Genomic DNA, 21,193 nt, shown 5'->3' with positions numbered 1-21,193 from the left:
CTGCTTGTACATACAGATGTCTCAGACCAAGTTCACAGCAATCATCATTTCATTTGAGAGATGCCTTATTCATGCAGCATTTCGTGCATTCACAGTTCATGTCTACCAGGGGTACCCTCTATCCCCCTGTGCTTCACCACAGAATCTGTGAAGTGGCAAAAAGTCTATATTGAAGTGGGTGGAGGGGACACACTTTTGTTTCCCTTCTTCTTGAGGGTGCCAGAAGGAGAAATGCATTTACTCTGAAAGAGTATTTGAAAGGGTGGGCCAGGCTGGCAGGGCTGAGGTCACCCTGTGTTCTATGTCCCCAGCCAAGCTCATCCAAATTGCTAGTCAGAGAAAAAGTCAACTAAAGAGACCCGTGCTCATCTACACCACAGCAGCCATGCTGTGCCTGTGGTGGGAGAGGTGGCTACAATGGTAGGGAATGGCAACGAGCACCTACAGGCTGTAAGGAGGAGACAACATTGCTTTGGGGCTTTGCTGGGTTAGACTGATGGTTTCCTGAAGACTGGTGCACACCTTGGGCTACCAAATGTTTTCTCCCTGTTTGCTCCTGTCTGCTGTTGAGACCATTCTGCAGAGTCCAGCAGTGCAGTGGCTGCAGGTCTCAGCCCTCCTGCGCCACAAGACCCCAGGCTGCTCCTCTTACCAAGGGGTTTTCCAGGCACCATAGGACACAGGGAAGCCCCTGTGGCAAAACTGGCAACTGTCAGGCCAATCAGCAGCCTGAAAAATGAGTGGCAAATGCTTAGGTGCGGACACATAATGCCATTTGGCCTTCTGATATGAACAGGAGCCTATGCCCAAGTAGTGGTCAGTGTGGGTGCTCATCTCCTTCCTTTCCCCAGCCCATAGGGAGATAGTGGTCCCTGGTGACTTTAGCTCAGGCACACATGCCCAAGGTGAAGTCTATGCCTAAGTCCCTTTCTGATCATGTCTGCAGTTAGAAGCCAGACACTATAAAACTCTAGCACTCCTTCAGACATTGACTGCTGCAAAGATGGGACCAAATTTCTTGCCAGTGTGGGCAAGATTTCAGCCCGCTCAGCCAAAGCAGTAGTAAGATTGAGTGCTTGCTCTCACTTGAGCATTGCAGCCTTCCTGTTGCTCAAAAATTCCCTGCATACTGCTTAACCGCTGCTTAACTCCAATTAAATTAAAAGCTGCCAAGGGGCAACAAATCCTCTTTGTGTTCCTAATTTCACACGAAACTCTGTGTCCTTCCTACTGGGTTTTTGATGTATTTTAACAGCTTTGTTCTTGCTAGAGGAGAAAACAAGGATGTGACCAAAATAAATCAGATGCTAAAGACACAAGCTACATGGGGCAGAGCCCTTCTTCAGGCCAGAGCTCACCAGGGCTCCCCAAAGCTGCCAGACATACTCATGGGCATCACGTTGTTTCTATTTATTCCAGGAGCATGAAGCTCAGCTAAAAGAGGAAAAGGCATGGTTTCTTGAATTTTGAACTTCCTACACCTCAAAGAGTAAAGACGGTGATCCTGCCTCACTCATCAATTGAAATGATTCTCTGGAGGCCTTGTTAATAACACCTGAAAAATACATGAAATTCTCTATATTGTATTTCTTTTCTTATTTAGGAATCAGTTCATGGGTTCATCAGGAAAGCAGCTCTGCTCAGCTGCACGGAAATCACTCTTTGGAGATGTCTTGAATTACACAATATGACTGAGATTTTAGCAAGAGCACTGGAAAACAAAAGAGGATAAAGTTTGGGCCTGCACTGCTGAATATGTGCTAGTAATACTACGCAATGTATGTGCAAGCAGACAGTACACTTCCCCTCCTACACTAGCCAGCTTAAGAAGTGCCAGTATCATCCCAACAGTGTCTATTAGGGTTAGACATGGGCTAATTAAAAACCTATGCAGCTGAGGTCTAGTCAGCATTAATAATGAGCTGTAGCTGTTTCCACCACCTTCCACCCTCCATCTCTTTCAATAAATAAATAAATAAATAAATAAATAAACAAATAAATAAATAAATAAATCTCTGTGCATGTATGTAGTTACAGGAAACATAATGCATTATTAATGTGGCTGCAGCTGCTAGAAAGTTCAGGTATACTGCCTACCATTGTAGAGGTAAGTTGTAGCTACTGGCAACAGTCAGCTCACTGGTGCATTAGGTAATGAGAGAGTTTCCAAGAGTGCCAACAAAAGTAGCTGAATAACACTGGGTATGTGGAAAATCACAGAAGCAGGGCAGGATGAGGGGTCTGAAACTATCACTAGGGCAGGCAATTGTGGTCAACCTGTAGGAGTTATTCCAGGAAGAATTAACTTGTGACTGTAAGGTTTTGTATTTTCTTTGATCCCTGAATGTGATTATGTTCAAATGCATTTACGCAAGTCAGAAGTCTCTAGGGACCAGGCAGAGAGGAAACAGGTATAGACAGCAGCACAAGACAAAGGACCCCAAGTGAAGGTCTTTATCAAGCCCTTTTCCCACAGTAACAATGCAGTGTTCACACTGAGCTGCAGAAATCCCCACACACATCCTATGATTTCAAGGAATATCAGACAAGTCAGGCCAGAAGTGCTCATTTCCTGGCATACTGAACAATGATCTATCATTGCAGACATGTATCTGTCAAGCTGATATCTGCACACACACGCTCATGAAATGCCTTTCAGATTTCATTTTCTAGTTATCCTGAACAACATACTATGCTGCATACAAATATAGAAACCAAGCCAGAACCCTTGACATAAAGGCTAAGAAGCAGCAGAACAATACGGTGTGACTTGAACAAGTAATAAAGTTACGGATTAGATGCATGGATTAAAGCCACAGAAATCAATTCAAACCAGCTTCCCTAGCAGGATGCCTTTGTGTAGACACAAACCAAACCAAGACACTTTTAGGTGTTTCTTTCTTTCTTTCCTTTTTTTTTTTTTTTTTTTTTTTTTCCTTATTTTTTTCCTCATGAGGTTCCTTGGTTCCTTTCCTGTACAAATTTATAACTCCTTGATACTCTGTCTAAAATCTGAAAACTGGAAAAAGCAGCAAGGAGCTGTCCGAAAGCTGAAGAATCTGGAGCTTTTCCTATATAGTGTGGGAACATATGTCACATGGGGTGTGACAGGGATACACCAAAACAATGTAAGTAGACTTCCTTCCTCATAGGCCAGAGGGAAAGACCTTGGTCTGGAGCAAGAACCAAGGGGTTTGCCTGAAATTTGGAACATGTAACATTAAAACTTTGCTGTCCCAGATCACTTGTAGTAACTGAACAGGTCAGGGACAAGAACTGCTGTAGAGGAGTGCTGCCGCAGCATCTGCCATTTAGGTCATGGCCCCTGACTTCACCCTGCTGACTGTGAGCTTTCAGTTGTAGTTTCCTGCTGGCAAGAAACTGCTGTTTCTTCTTCCTACAAATTGGGCATGATGAGATGACCTTCTCTGTTTTAAGTGGTAACATTTAACTACAGCCTCTTCAGCTGCCCCCTGCCATTGACAAATTCCCTATTGCAAACAGGGTTTTAATGGTGCTGTGGGAAACTGTACTCAGATGACACACAGAAATCCTTCGGTAATTATTTCAGCTAATCCTATTAAGAAAGAAAAGCTTTCAATTGCTAAAGAAAAAAAAAAAAAAAAGACAACTTAAGAGAAGGAAAACACCAATGAAAATTAAAGTGCCAACCCCTTCCATCATCTTTTCTTATGAAACATAAGAAAAATTGCATTACGTGAAATCAAAGAATTTTTAGCATTTTAAGACTCTTCATAAAAAATAAGAAAAAAAATACTTTAAATGCCTATGAATTCAAAAGGCACCACTCTGCTTTCATCCATGCGTCTTACTTATACTTTACTAGTCCACATTTCAACTTGTATATTTTCCAAGTAAAAGAGACAGATGTTTACAGAACATGCATAATTTCACAAGGATTTTCTCTATGATCAAAATATATGCTGCAAGAAGGGGATCAAATTTATGATCCCCAAATTTGCTGTTATTTAAAGCTACAGTAACACCACAGCAGTAAAATTAACTCTTTCACGTTCCCATCAGAAATTCAGCTAGTGTTTAAAATGACAGTGGCTTGATCTATTGAGCAATAAGAAGAATTATTCCTCTATGGCCATAAGCCAAACAAGTAATCTTTTAATAAGGCATGTGCAGTCACTGCATTTCTTTTATGAGAAGAAAAAATATGGTTCCAAAAAATGTGCTTAGGCATCAAAAAATGGGCACATTTTTTGTTGTGCCTAACACAGGCACAGGTTTTCATATGCTCTTATGTACCTCAGTTCCCTACCTGCACCTGCCCAGCACTCAGGGCTCTCCTTTATTTCTTATCCTAAAGGGTGCTGGATGAGCCAGAACTGTTCTTCAGACCTTTTTATCATGGCGGACTTCACCCAATGTGTAAGTAGCAGCTTTTGGATTTACTTTAAAGTCAACATATGTGGCTACCCTTTTTCTTCCCCCTTGGGGGCAGTTTCCTTCTCTCCTAAGAGCACAATTTAAATGCCAGCACTGCAGGCTGTCTTAGGGCAACTTATTTCCAAGTTACTCTTGCTGAAGGAAATGTCTAGCTTTGCAGAAAAAAAAAGATAAAACATTTTCTACTCTAAAGAGATGAACCACTGAAGCATTTTTCCTAAAGCTTGTGGATTGTAGAAAGACATGTTTAACATTTAGCACACTTATTAAGTGATGATTGAATGTTCCCCCTCTCCCTTTTTTTTTGGGGGGGGGGTGGGGGGAGGGGAGGGGGAAGGGAGGTAGTTTTTCCTTTAAGTGATGTGTTGAGGACTGTGGGATAGGCATGACTGGAAAAAAATTCCACCACTCCATCTGGGTCATCTCCAACAGCCTGGATGTCTGCACAGAACCTCTCTCAGCAAATGAGCATGGAACAACCTTTCTTCAGTGTTCAGGCTAATCCTAGTAGGGAATATTTTTAGTTTTGAGGCAGCAGCAGTCTCTCTGGGCATTCTCTGGGGTGTCCACACATGGTGCTCTGGGTTCATGGGCTGTTCCCTCAGGGACCAAGTGCCAGTATGGGATTCCCAGCCTACAATCCTCTTTTATAACAGTCCTAAAGGATGTGTTCAGGGTTGCTCAAGAAAACTTTCCTTTGGTCAGTGTGTCTTGCTCATATGCCCTTACTGTACTGTCTTTCTTAAGCATCCAAGAATGTGCACTTGTGAATATGGTCCCTGATACACTTCTGCAACTGCAGATGTATTAACTCCCTCAAGTAAAGGATTTAGAAAAAAGGAAGCAGAGTTGCATGTTTGTTAGAAGCTCTGGAAAACACCAAGGGAATGTTTGATGTCTGGCCATCAGCACTAAGTTGTGTTCACCCTGAGTGGGAGTGTGAAAACAGAGAGGGATGCAGATTTGTGGGACCTCTCTCCTTCATTTATTTAGCAAATACAAGTAACTGTGAGCCTCCTTCACAGCCTCCCACCTAGAGAAAACACAGGGTAGTATTTTCATTGGTGCTGAGAAAACGTGAGAGTATCTATTAAAAACTACAGTAATCTCAGTAACACATGGCTGCTGTCGGTAATTAATGCATGAGTTAAAAAGCTCCAGCAACTAACTCTGAGCCTCTGTCCTCTCTTGTACAGATGCCTTTCTAGATGAGATCAAACACCTCATTTTATAAATCGATCGATCCCTTTCCCCTTCCCCAGATTCCTTTTCAAACATCTACATTTTCTCATAGTAACATTATGCACCATGTCTGAAATCGACACAATCATGGAAATTCCCAGAGGAATGTGGAGCACGGCTCATGTTGCTCTTGCTGCACAGGAAATGCAACCGTTCTTACTCATCCTTCCTCTATAATGAAGAGTCAGATTCATTGTCTTGCTCTGCTGAGGAGGAAATTGCTGCATAATCTCCTTCCACAGCTAGACAATCCCCTCTTTCCAAAGCAGGCTAAGCATGCAAATTCTCTGGACGTATTTGATGAATTTCTAATCACGGTGGATGAAACAACAGGGCAAAGGTAAACATCAGTGACAGAAGCCTTGTGCTGGCTCTCTCCTGAAGACATATTTTCTCTGTGTTTACACCCACATATTAATTGTGTCTACTCTGACACAAATAAACCATAACCAGATCAAACTGTGGCCAATCCTAACGTCTGTTAGACATCTTGAAAAGACACAGACCTCTTGCTCAGCATATAACATGGGCCACTGAGGCCCCCAAAGCCTTGCCGTTTATGATCTTACAACAATATAATAAGGGAGTGCCTTCTGCCGATCAGGATGTCCCCATCCACTGCTTGAGCTCTGGGAGGGACCTCTGCAGGCTGCCAGAAGCAGGCCAAATTACACTTCTCCAGCCTGCCAGGAAGTTTTATTGGCCTCTGTGGTCAGAGTCTACTGTATGGGAAAGAGACACTTAAAAGTATATATGTATTTCTTCATCTGGAAAAAGAAGTGAAAACAGAAAATCTTACCAGCCTCTAAGAAACACCTATTTGCTCGGGCCCTCTTCAGGTCAAGAGAAAAGATCTGATAGTTACACGGGAACGCGTATTCCCTCACTGCACTAACAAAAACAATTGCTTCTTATGCAAGGTCTAGTAAGCCTCTTACTTTAGCATATAAGTCAATCATTAATCACTAAAAGGCAAGGAAGACATTTGCTGGGTAATAAAGGAATTCCACAGCTTTCCTTGAAGACTCTTTTTACGTTATCCTCTCTATTTTTCAGCCTTGCCCCCAGTTAGAGACAGAAATCAGTAAAGCACTGTCACATTCTGGTGCTCTGTGTTCCCACATCAATCATGTTCAACACTATTCAAGGTGTCAGAGACGGCATGCAACTCCAGCCTCAACATTTGATTGTGTGGCTTGCTGCTGTAGCTGTTTCTAGTCGATGCAGACAAGGAATGAGGAGAGGCAGCACACTGAGAGAAGATTATGCTGCAGTTATTGGCTAAGGGTTTAATCGTCCATTGTCCCTGTCTGCCCCGTCTCTGTAAGGTAGGACAGCCCCCTTCCAAAGTCACTGGACTCTGGGTGGCCTCACAACGAGGAACCTGATCCATGGCACTACGAAGTGGTGGCTGCTATGGGAGAGCAGGAGGGAGCTGGAGACAGTGACCAAACAAGATTATAGAAGAGACAAGACGCCCTGCAGATATAACAAGGGGGGAAATATGAGTCAAAAAGGCTGAGTTACCTCTCACGGTCACAGCTTAGAAGGAAACTCACTTAGCAGAGGCATCAGACCAGTCCCGGAGGCACCAACTGCTGCCTGCTGCCCGAGACAGGTCTCTGGGCTTGGCGGGTCAGGGAGATGAAGCACCAAAGTGCAAATGCCTCACACATGATCAGCTTCACGAGCTGGCAGATGGGACTCTCATATGAGAGCCACTAATATTTCAATCTCAACAAGAAGGAATTGGTGTTCTCTGTTTTCTCCCTTACTTCCCCCTGCTTTTGTCTTTGCAGATGGAAAAGGTTTAGTCTTCTTCATAATATCTTCATAATTCATAATATCTTCATCGATGATCTGGACGAGGGCATCGAGTGCACCCTCAGTAAGTTCGCAGATGACACCAAGTTAGGTGCGTGTGTCGATCTGCTTGAGGGTAGGAAAGCTCTGCAGGAGGATCTGGATAGGCTGGACCGATGGGCTGAGGTCAACTGCATGAAGTTTAACAAGGCCAAGTGCCGGGTCCTGCACCTGGGGCGCAATAACCCCAAGCAGAGCTACAGGCTGGGAGAGGAATGGTTGGAAAGCTGCCAGGCAGAGAAGGACCTGGGAGTGATGGTGGACAGTCGGCTGAATATGAGCCAGCAGTGTGCTCAGGTGGCCAAGAAGGCCAACGGCATCCTGGCTTGTATTAGGAACAGCGTGACCAGCAGGGCTAGGGAGGTGATCGTCCCCCTGTACTCAGCTCTGGTGAGGCCGCACCTCAAGTACTGTGTTCAGTTTTGGGCCCCTCGCTACAAGAAGGACATCGAGGTGCTTGAGCGGGTGCAGAGAAGGGCGACGAAGCTGGTGAGGGGCCTGGAGAACAAGTCCTACGAGGAGCGGCTGAGGGAGCTGGGCTTGTTCAGCCTGGAGAAGAGGAGGCTCAGGGGCGACCTTATCGCTCTTTTTAGGTACCTCAAGGGAGGCTGTAGCGAGGTGGGGGTTGGCCTGTTCTCCCACGTGCCTGGTGACAGGACGAGGGGGAATGGGTTTAAGTTGAGCCAGGGGAGTTTTAGGCTAGATGTCAGGAAGAACTTCTTCACTGAAAGGGTTGTGAGGCACTGGAACAGGCTGCCCAGGGAAGTGGTGGAGTCACCATCCTTGGAAGTCTTCAAAAGACGTTTAGATGTAGAGCTTAGGGATATGGTTTAGTGGAGGGCTGTTAGCGTTAGGTTGGAGGTTGGACTCGATGACCTTGAGGTCTCTTCCAACCTAGAAAATTCTGTGATTCTGTGATTCTGTGATTCATTCATCACTCTGACTGAACATAATACACTGTTTGCTTATATGTCTCAGGAAAAGCCAAAAACAAGGCTGACATGTCCTTGATCCCACCTCTGTCTTGTCATATATAGAGTGATTGACTGCCCCTGTAAGAAAGGTGGTATGATGTGCAGAGACCATGCTGAAAATCAACCCAAATACCTGCTTTCTGCAGAGCTACTGAAGGCCAAGGTAGGAGCCATAACTAGGGCTGAGGAAGAAATAACCCTCAGAGATCAGAAAAATATGTAGAACTCCTGAAAGACTTTCTGGGCCCCTACTTGTGAGCATTTCTTATAAATGCTGTAATAGCCATCGTCACACTGATGACTTGCTGCAGTAACAGAAGGGGAGACACCAAAGATACAGCACCATTCAAGAAATGGACAGTGATAGCTGGTTGAGACAAAGGCTCAGCAGAAATGCTAGTTCATACATACATGCTTCTGCTTGCTGAGATGAGCCTTTCTTGCACCCAGCCACCCCTGTAGCATGGGATTACAGCAGAAGCACTTGAGAGCAGCAAATCTGAACAAATTGACAACCTGTTCTCTGCTTGACTCCTGTTCTAGGAAGTTAGCTGATCCCTGTTTTTTTCTTAATTATTATTATTATTATTATTGTTATTATAAAGAATCCTTTTCTCTTTAAAGAAGTTTCAAAATTTTCAGTAATCCTGTGTCATTTTTTCAACAGTAGCTGATTGTTTCAACAACAGCTACTTCATTCACACCTTCTTTTAAAAATTTGGTAATAATATTTTTGGCTCACTCTTTTTTGATTATTATTTTTTCAATCCAGAGAAGATTCTCCATCCAGTGTTTTATCCATGCTGCTTTAGGGCTATTGTGAATGCCAGTCTGATATTTTACAAGATATTTATAGACGAAAAGAGCTATTCCTCAGGATAAAATCGATCCTGAGGATCCTGTTCCTAAGGAACAGATTTCTACCGCATTCAGAGGAAACCATTCTTCCCCTGCACCCCTGAGTGGTGATCTGCTAATACTGCCCATGTGTGCGAAAAATTTCATTTGCACATTTCAATTGAAAAGCTCCATTTGCTCAGCCTGCCTTATAGCTCTGTTTTCTTGCTGGGGTGAATATTAGGTCTCTGAATCATGCATATTATCCAGTGAACATATAATTACAAATGTAATCCACATCCAATTATCTGGAGTTTTACTGCATATTTTCTATACATAACTCAAACAATAAGTACAACAACACATTAACTCTCCAGGTGTCCATTTGGCTGAAAGAATTAGTAAAGTGCTGACATTTAGCTGATGTCCTCTAAAGTGTAATTCACTTGCAGCACTGCTGCCAACAAGAGAGGTCACTTATACACTTGGTGTATGGTGCATAAGTCATAGGATAGACAGCACAGATCACAGAATCACAGTGTGGTTGAGGTTGGAAGGGATCTCTGGAGATCATCTGGTCCAAACCCCTGCCAAGCAGAGTCACCCGGGGCATGTTGCACAAGATAGTGTCCAGGTGGGTTTTGAGTGTCTTCAGAGAAGGAGGCTCCAAACATGCAACTATTTAGGGTAAACAGTCCCTAAGCCATACATAATTTCCTCTCTCCTGCCTCTGGGAGATGCAACTTTCACCTCGTGCACAGCCTTAATGTGCTGTCTGAACACAGGTAGACAGGATTTCAGACTCGTGTCATCTCCCATGAAGTCTGGGATTGATCCATCTAACCATGTTATCAGGGATCACAGCTACATTTGCTTAAGTACTAGTCTACCAAAGAAATTACGGAATCCATATTCATAGCATTCCTCCCCTGGACCTTTCTTAGCTTCTTCTTTCCTCCAAAGTGACAAATATCTAAAGGAATTACAAGCATCTATTCTGTATATGTGACTTGCCTATGATCAGAGACAGCAATCGATTCAAAGCTCATCACACCAGAAAAACGAAATACTAGTTCTGCCTCAAGACAGACAGACGTACATTTAAATGAGCTGCATTGCTGCTGTAGGCGCTTGCTCATACTTCCTGCAGAATTAGTGTTTAAGATTCCTCTGACACCTCACAGACTCTGAGACAACTGTTATCCTACTGTCTGTCAAGCAGTAGTTGCCATTGTGGCAACTAATGGGTTTTGCATAGATCATTAAAACATTCAGGAACTCTGCATAGCCTGCAGCTTGTTTTAATCCAAAGATTTCCCACCGGAAAGTGGAAGGAAAGAGCAGTTCTAGGGAAATAATAAAAGTCATACTAATGGTATACAGAATATAGTACAAGGTTAGATTCCAGCCCTGTTTCCCAATATCTCCTGTGGAGTCTGTGGAATTACTCTGTGTTCATAGTGCTTTAAATAAAATTAAATTAAATATTAAGGAATTCAAACAAACAAAACAAAAAAAAAATCAATGCTAGTTTTGGACTTTCTTGGAATGGAAAAGCAGGGGGGATGGCATTTAATCAAGCTAATGTACCAGACATTTAAACCTACTCTTCTCTCAGAACAATAACTAAACTGTTCAACTAATGCCCCAGGGCACTGGACGCCAGCACTTAAAAGGATACGACAGAATTTCAGCTACAACTGAAAGAACATCCCCAGTTTCTATACATTAAAACACAAATATTTCAAATGGACAAAAGCCTCACATGTGGTTAGCTCACTTCTAATTTGAGAAGACTAGAAAAATCTTCCTGCAACTGACAGTCTGTGACACAATTGCAAGCAGAAGATTTACTGAGTAGGTTTCTATGTGGTAGGTAGCTGTGGCCTCTGCCACAGCCAGAATAACCAGCTAGATATCTGCCTGCAAAAGAGACAGTAGTGAAAAAAAATCCCTGGAGTATAGCTTATCTTTTCCTTTGAAAAATCAGCCATTGCTGTAATACTCCCTATCAAACCTGCTGACATTTTGGAAGGCTCTAGGGAGAATCTCTAAATACCTGTCAAACACTTGATTGCATTATTATGAATCGTGTTTCAGATCATCGTGAACATTACCAGAAAAATATCAGTAATAGAGTTCAGTTTTTCACTTTCCAAATCTCAGAAAAATAATGACTTCATTACCTTCTGAAGTGTTATTACCACCCCATGTATAAATGCTAGACTTTAAGATAAGCTCAACAGCGTGCAGTCTTTGTAAAAGCTTTAGGCTGCAGAGATCTGTCTAGTCAAATCCTTCCTGACTCGACATCAATGCTGAACATTTGTAGCTCTGAAGCAAGGAGCTTTTCTATGCTGAATAAACAAAACAGAAACAAATGAACAAACAAAAAGCCAGATGCTCAGGGCTGGAAAAACAGTTGTGTCCTCTGCTGGCTCGGGGCTGGAGAGTACTGAGCGTGGCCCCATCTTTCTGTTCAAGATCAGTAAAAAGGATTCAGTGCATGGACCATGTCGGTCAACTCAGGAGGCCTGTGGTATGATGCCAGCTGTTCTTTGCCCCACAAGAACACCATGGTGGGGAAGGAAACAGGGCAGACTGAAGGAGACAGGGCTGTGCCCTTCATTAAAAATAATTTATACCAGTGTTTTTTCAGGTCCCAGAGTCTAAATTGTGGGAAGGCTGTGTCTTAGCCCATCCAAGTGGCAGTTTTATGGCACGAATATGACTGTTTGCTGAATTCCCTCTGATATGGTATAAAGTCACCCAGGAGTGTTTGGGGGTTGCAACATCTGTTGGGATAATGCAAGAGGACTGTTTATTAGAATGAAGAGAGTTGAGCTGGTGGTGTGGCACCCATACTGCTGCCTGGGAAGAGTCTTGATGCACTCATTTCTTCGTAATGTGCCCAGGTGGCTTGGAAAGCGGCAGCTGGTTAGAGGCAGAATGATGCAAGGAAGCATGTCAATGATGGAGTGAGCAAAAACTGCTCCAGCACTCCAGTGCACTTAGCACCCTCAGCCTCCCTTCACTTAGCACCCTAGGCTTTGCCTTTATGATCATGCATCATAAATTAGAAATGCCCCATGCTATTTCATCTTGCAACAGGGTTGATGCAGTTTGGAAATGGGAGGGCCATGGAAAATTTCTTCTCTTGTAACAAGCAAATCCCTACAGTAGGGTATACTTGGACTTACTTTGCTAATAGATCTCAGACAGCTAGATGCTGTGACTAATATAATTACTAATAACACCTGTGAGCTCTGTGTATTCATAATAAAGTTGAAATGACTACCATGAACAGTGGGCAGTCAGGGTAGGAAATCTAAAGAAATTCAAGCACCTTCATATATATATATATATATATGTGTGTGTATATACATATAGATATACACACACATATATATATCTTCACCAAAAGAACATATTGACATGCACGAGACATAATTAATAAAGGACAATTCCTCCAGGGCACAGCTTTTTGAAAAAACAAACAAACAAACAAACAACAAAAAACAAAAACACAAAAGAAAACAACACAAAAGGTTGTTTGTTGCTCCTTGCCATGCATTTCCACACAACTGCAAGTGTAACTCCAAATTACTGACTAGCTGACTAGCTAACTAGCTAACTACTTTTAAACATTTAGAAGGATGTACACCTAGTGGGAAGTTGGCTGTAAAAAGCTGCTCTCTAATTGCTGTAGTGAGCATAGTGATTCATTCTCATCACTGTACAGGGGGAGAATCTCAAGAACAGCAGAAACCATTAGGAACCTGCGGGAACATTTTGATAATGAAAGTCACAGGAGATACAACTTTCCCACTTTGCATCCAATTAGGAGAGGTTACCAAAAGGCAATTTAGAAGAGATGTGGACATGAAAGATGGGATGGTAATTTCTTCCCAAGGGTTTAGTTTGGCTCCCACTGCACTGTCAGAATACGTTGGAATAGAAACATGAAGGAAATTCACTGCTTTTTATTTACCTGGTAGGAATATACTGCAAGTTGACTCTCTGCTGTAACATACCAGTGTGTGGAGAAGTTAATGAGGGGATACAGTGATAGCTCTTCAAAGCCATACAGCTACGAAAAGATCACATTTATGTATACGGTGCTGTGCCTATGGCTTATGAAATATAACTTCTGACATGCAGTTTGCATTTCTTTAAGATGTAAAAAGTAACTTATCAAGGAATTAATTTTAAGCAAGCAGAACTTACTCAAAGCTACAAACCTTATGAGTTATTTTGAAGATAACAGAGTATTTTTTGTTGATCCTTTATGTACTGCTGTGTAATCCTCTGATTTCATCATCTAGAAACAAATCCAACTGAATGCTGAGGCACTTCCAGTTATTAAACTGGATGGGATTCCATGGGTTCCTGCTGTGGAATCAACAGAGCCTAGGAGACAAGGCAAATAACTCTGAGGGGTATCTTTCTTTCCCTTACTGCTCTCTAAGAAAGTTTGTTCCTTCTCCTTAGACAATGGTGTCTGCCTTTGGTGGTTTACAAGAACTGACTGAACAGGAAGCTCAGCATGGAAGCAAAGCATCAGACCTGTCTCTTGACTTCCTTGTGTTTCATCCATTTCTGCCTCATCACAGATTCTTCCACTGCCAGACCACTAGCTTGAAACAACATTTCATGGACCAGGGCCCTGCAATGCCATAGAGTGTCTCTGTTTACAGCCAATGCAGCCTAAGATGTCCCAAGGGAGAATGTGGAATAGAAAGCCCAAAACACATCATCCAAGAAAATCAGGTATACTGACCAGGTATTCTCTGCCAAAGGAAGCCCAGCAAAACCTCCAGGCTTGCTGGACAATTCAGCTTTGAAAACCCACATCCCTTCAGAACTACCCTTTTCCTTGTGACTTTCCCACCAACAGTGACACAGAGGACCCTGTATTGCCAGTATCACCGGGGGTGCCTGGGGGTGAAGTCTCTCAAGGGTTTGGCAGGTATTGTTGGAAAATAGGTGGAAGATAAAGAGATTAACAGAATTTGTAGACTTCAGGGGTAAATTGGTAATTGCCTGTTGTATTAATCTTAATCTGTATTCATGCAGAACACATACATCTTTGAGCACCTGTTTTTGTCACAGTGACAGCACCACAGAATTCTTCCCATGGAAGACACAGCCACCAAAAGACCAAGGTCATACCACCAACAGGTCCCTGTGCTCAAGCTTGCATCTTCCATGTCAGCATAGGTTAGGCTAGCAAAACAGAAATATGTTGATTTGGGTCTCTGTTGGGTACATAATACATGTAACTTCAGCATATGGTGGGGAGAAGAAACCAAAAAAGGCATAAACTGTTAAAAGTTTTGATGTGATTAGAGCCTCTGGAAAGCCCTCAGTGACACCAGGTCTTATCAGCAGACCCCTGAAGCCAAATTCTGTTATCCAAATTTACAGGGTCTCAGAAAGTGAGGTTCCGACATACTTGGGGATTCTGAAAAATGTTAGGAATAGAGCCCACATTCTCCTTTCCCTGAGATTCAGCTGAAGGAGCATTTATGATCTGTCTTTTGGCCAGCTACACTGTGGTGAAGGTGTCTCCCACTCTACAAGTGAAGAGACATTCAGTTTTTAGCTTATCTTTAGTAGTTTTTGAAGTACATTCATGAGAGTTTTCTTGGGAAAACAAGGTGCAAGGCCTTCCAGGGTCACAGTTACCCTACGGAGTAGATACCACCACTGTAATCAAAATCAATGGATCTCTGTCCATAGAGGCAATCCTACCCCAGGCTGTCACTGATGTTTAAAAATAATATCTTTTTGACATCCTGAACCACAAAGAATTAGACATTTTTTTTTTTTTTCTCCCACAGAGATACATTTTCCAGGAGGTTTACATTTGGATTTGAGTTGCAATCTTAGAAACACAGTTTTGAGAAAACATTTAACCCTTCTGACCCCTTCTGCTGAACGATGGGAAGAGTTTCTGTGAGAACCTTGGAGAGGGGAAGATCCATAATATGTTAAAGGCAAAGGGAGGTGGATCTGTGAAATTTGTTCAGGAAAAAATCAAGCAAAAGAAAAGGTTCCAGTCTCTTTTACAACATGTATGCTAGTAGAGTAGCCTGTCACATGGTTGGTGGTGCTTTTTGTGGTGTAATCCATGACATCAGGAAAACAGTCTGAAATAAACAGATCTAAAACTTTGCCTTCATCATTATACACGTATACTTTTAAAACCTATATATGTGTGTATCCTTATACATAAGACACTATTGCTTCATCATTAAGAAATACTGAGAGAAGTGCTAGCCTTATAGATTTATATCTATAAATGCAAATATACAGATTACTAAAGCCAACGTCTTAAAAACCCTTCCACTCTGTAACTCTATTAAAGCTTTATAAACTGTTCCACTGATTCCTTTGTGACTGTTATGTCAGCTTCTTCTAATGTTGATATTGCTCATTGCCTTTTACCTCCGTGACCTTTGACAGAAAACAAAACAAAACAAAATAAAGCAAAACAAACCACCAACCACCAAACTACCCCAAATCCCCACACCTCAGCACAGAAGAAAACTGACTTTCTAGTAGCGGTGTTATTTCATAAGTTTGACGTGTGCAGTCTACCCTGTGGAGCTGCCTAACCCAGCTCAGGTCCCCAGTGCCAACTGAAGACCAAGGCTAGGAAACCAAGAGCGTAACTACAGAGAACCCTGCAAGATTAAGCATTTTGGAAGCAGGCATTTAATGTCACAACAGCCTTAGACCAAAGCCACATAAAGGCTGAAAGCCATGTTTCTGGGAAATATTACCTATTCACATGAGTTTGCCCTATCTGCAAAATTTAAACACAGGAAATAGGATTTGTCATGCCAGATCAAATCATAAGGGTGCTGAAATCACCACTGTGCTGACAATTGTGATTAGTGTCCACTGTGGAGAAAGAAACTGGAAAATAATGCCCTACCATATTTTAACAGGGATCTTTGTTCTATAAGCATCATTCCACTAACCAGGAGACTTAAATTAATTTTACTTTACACAAGAATTAGAGAACTAGTCATCTGACCTTTCCTTAATCACCCACTGTATCCTTACAACAGTGCAGAGTATTTTCTCTGCACCTGATTATTCAGGAAAATAAAAACATTGAAATAATAAAGTAAAATGCATGATGTGATATAGTGCTTTCCTGTGACCCACTGTCCCACCAACTCATCAGGTATATGGTTTTCCTGGAGAAGCAGCCTCTGAGCTCATAAAATGGGTGAATTACATGCCAATAGTTGAGGATGTCAGACTAATGTCTTGTAAGAGCAAGGAGTCAGTCAGGAGTCTGACTTTGACCTGAATAATTGCCTCCACCATCTGAATTCCTTGAGCTTTTCTGATTAGTTACAGTATTTTCCTCTTCCCATCCTCTTCCCAAGTGACTCTGCCCTGTTACTGGACTCTCCTAAAACAGTTTTGCTGTTTCACTTGAACGAAGCCAAACAAACCAGAAGAAACTAATTTAGTACAGAAACTTTGCATATACTATGCATATACTATGTATATCTTGTAAGGTACCACAAAGTCATATTATATCTTGAAAGGACTGCAGTTCACATAGACCTCAGAAAGTAGGAAAGTCCTCAGAGAAAAATTTCACTATCCACTCTGTGTTTTCTTGATCTAGAGGTTTGGATAAAAATCCTGAAGACAAAAGAAACAGCCACATAAAGCCTGTATCATCAGGATCCAAAGCTTTTTGTCTTCTAGAGGTGACAATTAATGTTTCTATGGTTCCTGGACAACATGCATGCTTTCTGAAAGCAAATGATGTCAGGTACTAGATAAAATAGTATGGGGAAGACTAGGCCCAATTTAGCAGATGAAGGAAAGCAGAAACTAGCAGAAATTTAACTTGGCTCTTAAGATTTTAGGACACAGATGATTTACTGGCCAGGCTTCTTGCCTTGCAGATGCAAAATATTCCTGTTAAAAACACTCTATAAACTGATGATCCTAACACCATGTCAGAGAAGGTTTTACTGTTCATCACAGAACATTTTTACAAATCAGCTCAATATTTTACATGATAAAATGTGACAGGTAAAAGGGCTATATGCTGTGTGCTGTATCTGCTTTCTATTTAATATGCAGGTTGGAATTTGCTATTGTGCTATGAGAACACGAAATGCCAAGAAGGTATCTTGCTATGCCAGGCCTGGAGCATGCAAATTATTAATTCCAGAGAGAAGAGATGAGAAGTCCAAACTGACTACTATTTTTTTTTTTCTCTGCATAGTGTTAAAAGGCCTGTGTGAAAGTCTGATGGAAAATAAGTTTACATTAACCTACGGGACAGATGACCAACATTTCGTCATCTAAAGAAAATTTCTCTGCACTCTTCTGAAAAAGTGGGACTAGCCTACCACCCATTTTCCATCAACACTCATGTCCCCCAGGAGGGTACCATACTATAGCGCACAAAACAGAGAAGATGCTCCATGCAGATCCATCTTTATGGCTGTTGGCTCACCATTTGGCACACATGGACAATCTGAATTGAGAATGCCAGAGTAAGAAATCAGTTCTGGAGCAGGCACTACACAAGATGCCCTGTCTCTTCCCGAGAATGTGTCTCCACAGATATTATGGGAAGCTGCCCTTATTGAGGCAGCACAAACAAGGGCATGTAGGTAATGCTGCAAGATGCAACTAAGCAAATGCTTCTCTCCCTGATGGTTAGTCAGAAATACCTTCCCATATACTCATTTTAACCCTCAAAGCATGGGTTTCAAAACTGTTGTTGATCTTAGAAACTGTACACTAAGCTATTGAGTTATGATGATCTATACACCTGCACCGTGCTGTAGATCATTCCCATACCAACAGGGGATGTGACCAGCATAGACACCCTGCAGCCAGCCACTCCTCTTCACCCCCCACTCCCTCAGTATATTCCTGTAGAATACCTCCATCAGCAGAATACCTCCATCAGGAGGCTGTGTGCTGTGCTGATGATTTTAAGCCTGGAAGCCTCATTGCTTTTGCATTTCTTTCCAGGTACGTTCAAGTTTACAAACAAGAATGCAGCTTTTGGGACCACTTTTCTAAATAAAAGGACTGCCATATGTATGCTATTTTTGCCTTTTAGTAAAAGGCCAAAATTCCTTTAACAACAAGACCCAGAAGAGAAAAAAGACCTCCACTTTTTCCTTCTCTAGTCTTGAATACAGTTGAATGAGCCTATAAAACCAAGGCACTGGGGTGAAGTATCAGATTTACTTTTTCCAGAGCAAAATAAAGTTACAGTGTTATAGGAGACTTGATTCAGCACTTTGCAGCCCTGAAAGGGGATAAAAACGTCTTCCATCCTCAAATTGTTCTGATATGCTTAAGAATGACCTCTGCAGTCCTTGGTAGTAAGAGCACACAGGGCTCTAATCATTGTTGGTTTGTTCACTTCATTCAACAAGAAAAACAAACAAACAAACAAACAAACAAAAACACAGAGAACTCCATAGTTAAGGAAAATGAAAGTTCTGACTTAGATTTCAATATTACACAGTACAAAATAAACAGTATGATCCTAGGGGTGGGATGGCAGGAAGTTGGAAGCATTTCTACCTGTTAGGGGCATTGTTAGCAATCGCAAGTCTCACGAAGTCTTACATTATGAAACAGTAAACAAAAGCACAAATTTTCTCCACCACTCTTGGATTATTTACTCAAAAACTAATCAGCCTATTGTATCTTCCTCTTCTCCCTTACTACAGCATGGAGACTCACACTTTCAAAACATTTGGAGTACATGTGCACATAAAAGGAGTAAAGGGAAGTCAGTTGTGGAGTGTCCTGCAGAGATGGGATGTTTTGAAAATTTTGCTCTGAATATCTGTCACTGGAATTCCCAAAAAAGGAAAGCCTGACACATGTCTGTTCACTCGTGAAAGCTCGGGGGAGAGAACCTACTTAATCAATCTGTTGTTCTCAGGTCCTTCCCAGCGTCTGGCCAACAGTGACAGTGCTGGCATGTTCTCTGAAACATCTGCTATTGTCTGAGAAGTGGAAGGAAACAGTTTATTTTATCTCCTGTAGCTGTTACAAGATTGACAGTGACAAGTGTGAAATGGACATGTCCCACTGAAATTCAGAAAAGCAAAGCCCTAAGCAACTTTAGAATGAGTACGTGGACTCAATTCCCTCATTGCTCTGTAGTATGAGTAGACGTCCACATCTGTTAGCAATAAACATCAGCTCCCTCCTGCTTTGTAGTACTTTTGCTACAGCAGATAGACAGCAATGTCCAATGCTGCTCTCTCTCCCCCATTACTTATTTTAGTGACTTGGATACTATTACTCCCGATTTACATAAATTCAACTGAGAACAGAACAGAAAGGAGTAACTGTTTGAAATTGATCCAGGATTTACTTCTGCCTTCCCTGCTGCTATACTTTGGAGGAAAAAGGCGACCAAAAGCATGTACAGTTCTCACCTTGCTGTCAGAAAGCTTTTTGATCTTTTAAAATAACGTATCAGATTTCTAAAATTCCTTCAAGACACACTTACAACACTTACCAGGCTAATAGCTGAGAAGACAATCTACCAAAATAAACCTTCTGTGTCTCATATAAAATATGAAAAATGTTCAGAATGCTGTGTCAGGGGACTTGGCCTTGACCATTCCTCTTTTGCAGCTACTGTAGCTATGAGATGAAAGTTAAGGGCATCTATGTATAGCTTACTACAGAGCACACACAATATCTTATAGGAACACTGGAGCTGTCAGGTTGAATGACAACAACACTGGTCTATTTTACCTGACATCACATTGTATGGCAGCTAGCAATACATAATGGCATAGAAGAAGGTAACATCCTACCTCCTGCAACACCACTGACTTTTATTGTATGAAGTGTCCTCCTAGACTGCACAAAGCCATGCTGAGCAGGTGGGGGGTCTGGATCTAGATAAAAGTTGGAAGGTTCTGCCTGATGGCTTTCAAGGGTGAAAGTGCATAGCACAATGACTGGAAAGCACGCTTTCCTGGGAAACATCACTACAGAGGAAAAAAAGAGTCACCTTCATCACACATGAGTTGGAAACTCCCAGTGTGCCACCAAGATGAGAAGAGAAACAACCTTCCATCTCTTTCCCAAGAGTCCTCTGTCCCAGCAGAGGTAAGATGCACAATGAGGTGCCCTCGCCTTCCTCATTCTGTTCCCAAGGGTAGCCTAGTACAAGGGGAGGACCCTGAAGAGCTCTAACATGCACCAGCTGGCACAGGGTTGAAGGGCAATCCACTCCAGATGGGAATGGGTGGCTTCAGTGATGTTCCAGCTACCCTAGGACCAGGGTAGGTGTAGGTGGAGGCAGAGGGGATGACTTTTGAAGTCACACATCACCTGGGGAAGGCAGGGAAGGGAACTCTAGATAGGAAACACTTGAGCAGTTTCCTCCCTTTTTGCCCTGCCCAAATATGCACTTAGACCTTTCCAAAGGAAGGTGGTTAGATCCTCAATCTGCAAAGGACATGACTTTGAGAGTTATACTCACATGTATGCATATAATAAGAAATAACAACCCTTTGAAGACATATCTGTAGGTCCAGGAATCCCACTCAGTCTCTCCCAATCCCTTACTGTAGCTTTAGATGGAAGCACATTGTTTGCTGAGCTATGGAGTATAAAATGTGTTGGAGGAGCTTGCCAGCAATAATTTAAACAACTTGTATATACTTACAGGAGGAAGTATTTGTTCCTTCTGTTGAAGCTCGTATCCTAAGCATGGGTTCTGCAACACACAGAAGGTAACAACAAAGTTGTAAGAATAAAACCACAGCTACGCTGTTATACTGGAGGAGCTCAAACATCTTCCCCAAGAAGAGCTTTCT

The 21,193-nt window shown here is 42.2% G+C and overlaps 1 protein-coding gene across 7 annotated transcripts in view; it reads right to left on the bottom strand.

Moving 5' to 3' along the window:
- Positions 1-21,193, bottom strand: part of NRG1 (neuregulin 1) — a 470,147-nt gene that overhangs the window by 113,558 nt on the left and 335,396 nt on the right. For 6 of the 7 annotated variants that reach the window (XM_084503262.1, XM_084503261.1, XM_084503267.1 and 3 more), the window contains one exon: positions 21,043-21,093. The exons of the other annotated variant lie outside the window; for it this stretch is intronic. In XM_084503262.1, coding sequence (XP_084359388.1) covers positions 21,043-21,093 — 51 coding nt within the window. The remainder of the gene's footprint in view (positions 1-21,042; positions 21,094-21,193) is intronic. 7 annotated transcript variants of the gene reach the window in all.

This window comes from Aythya ferina (genome assembly GCF_964211825.1).
Source record: "Aythya ferina genome assembly, chromosome: Z".
Classification (NCBI taxonomy): Eukaryota; Metazoa; Chordata; class Aves; order Anseriformes; family Anatidae; genus Aythya; species Aythya ferina.
This window is presented reverse-complemented; position numbering and strand designations above follow the sequence as displayed.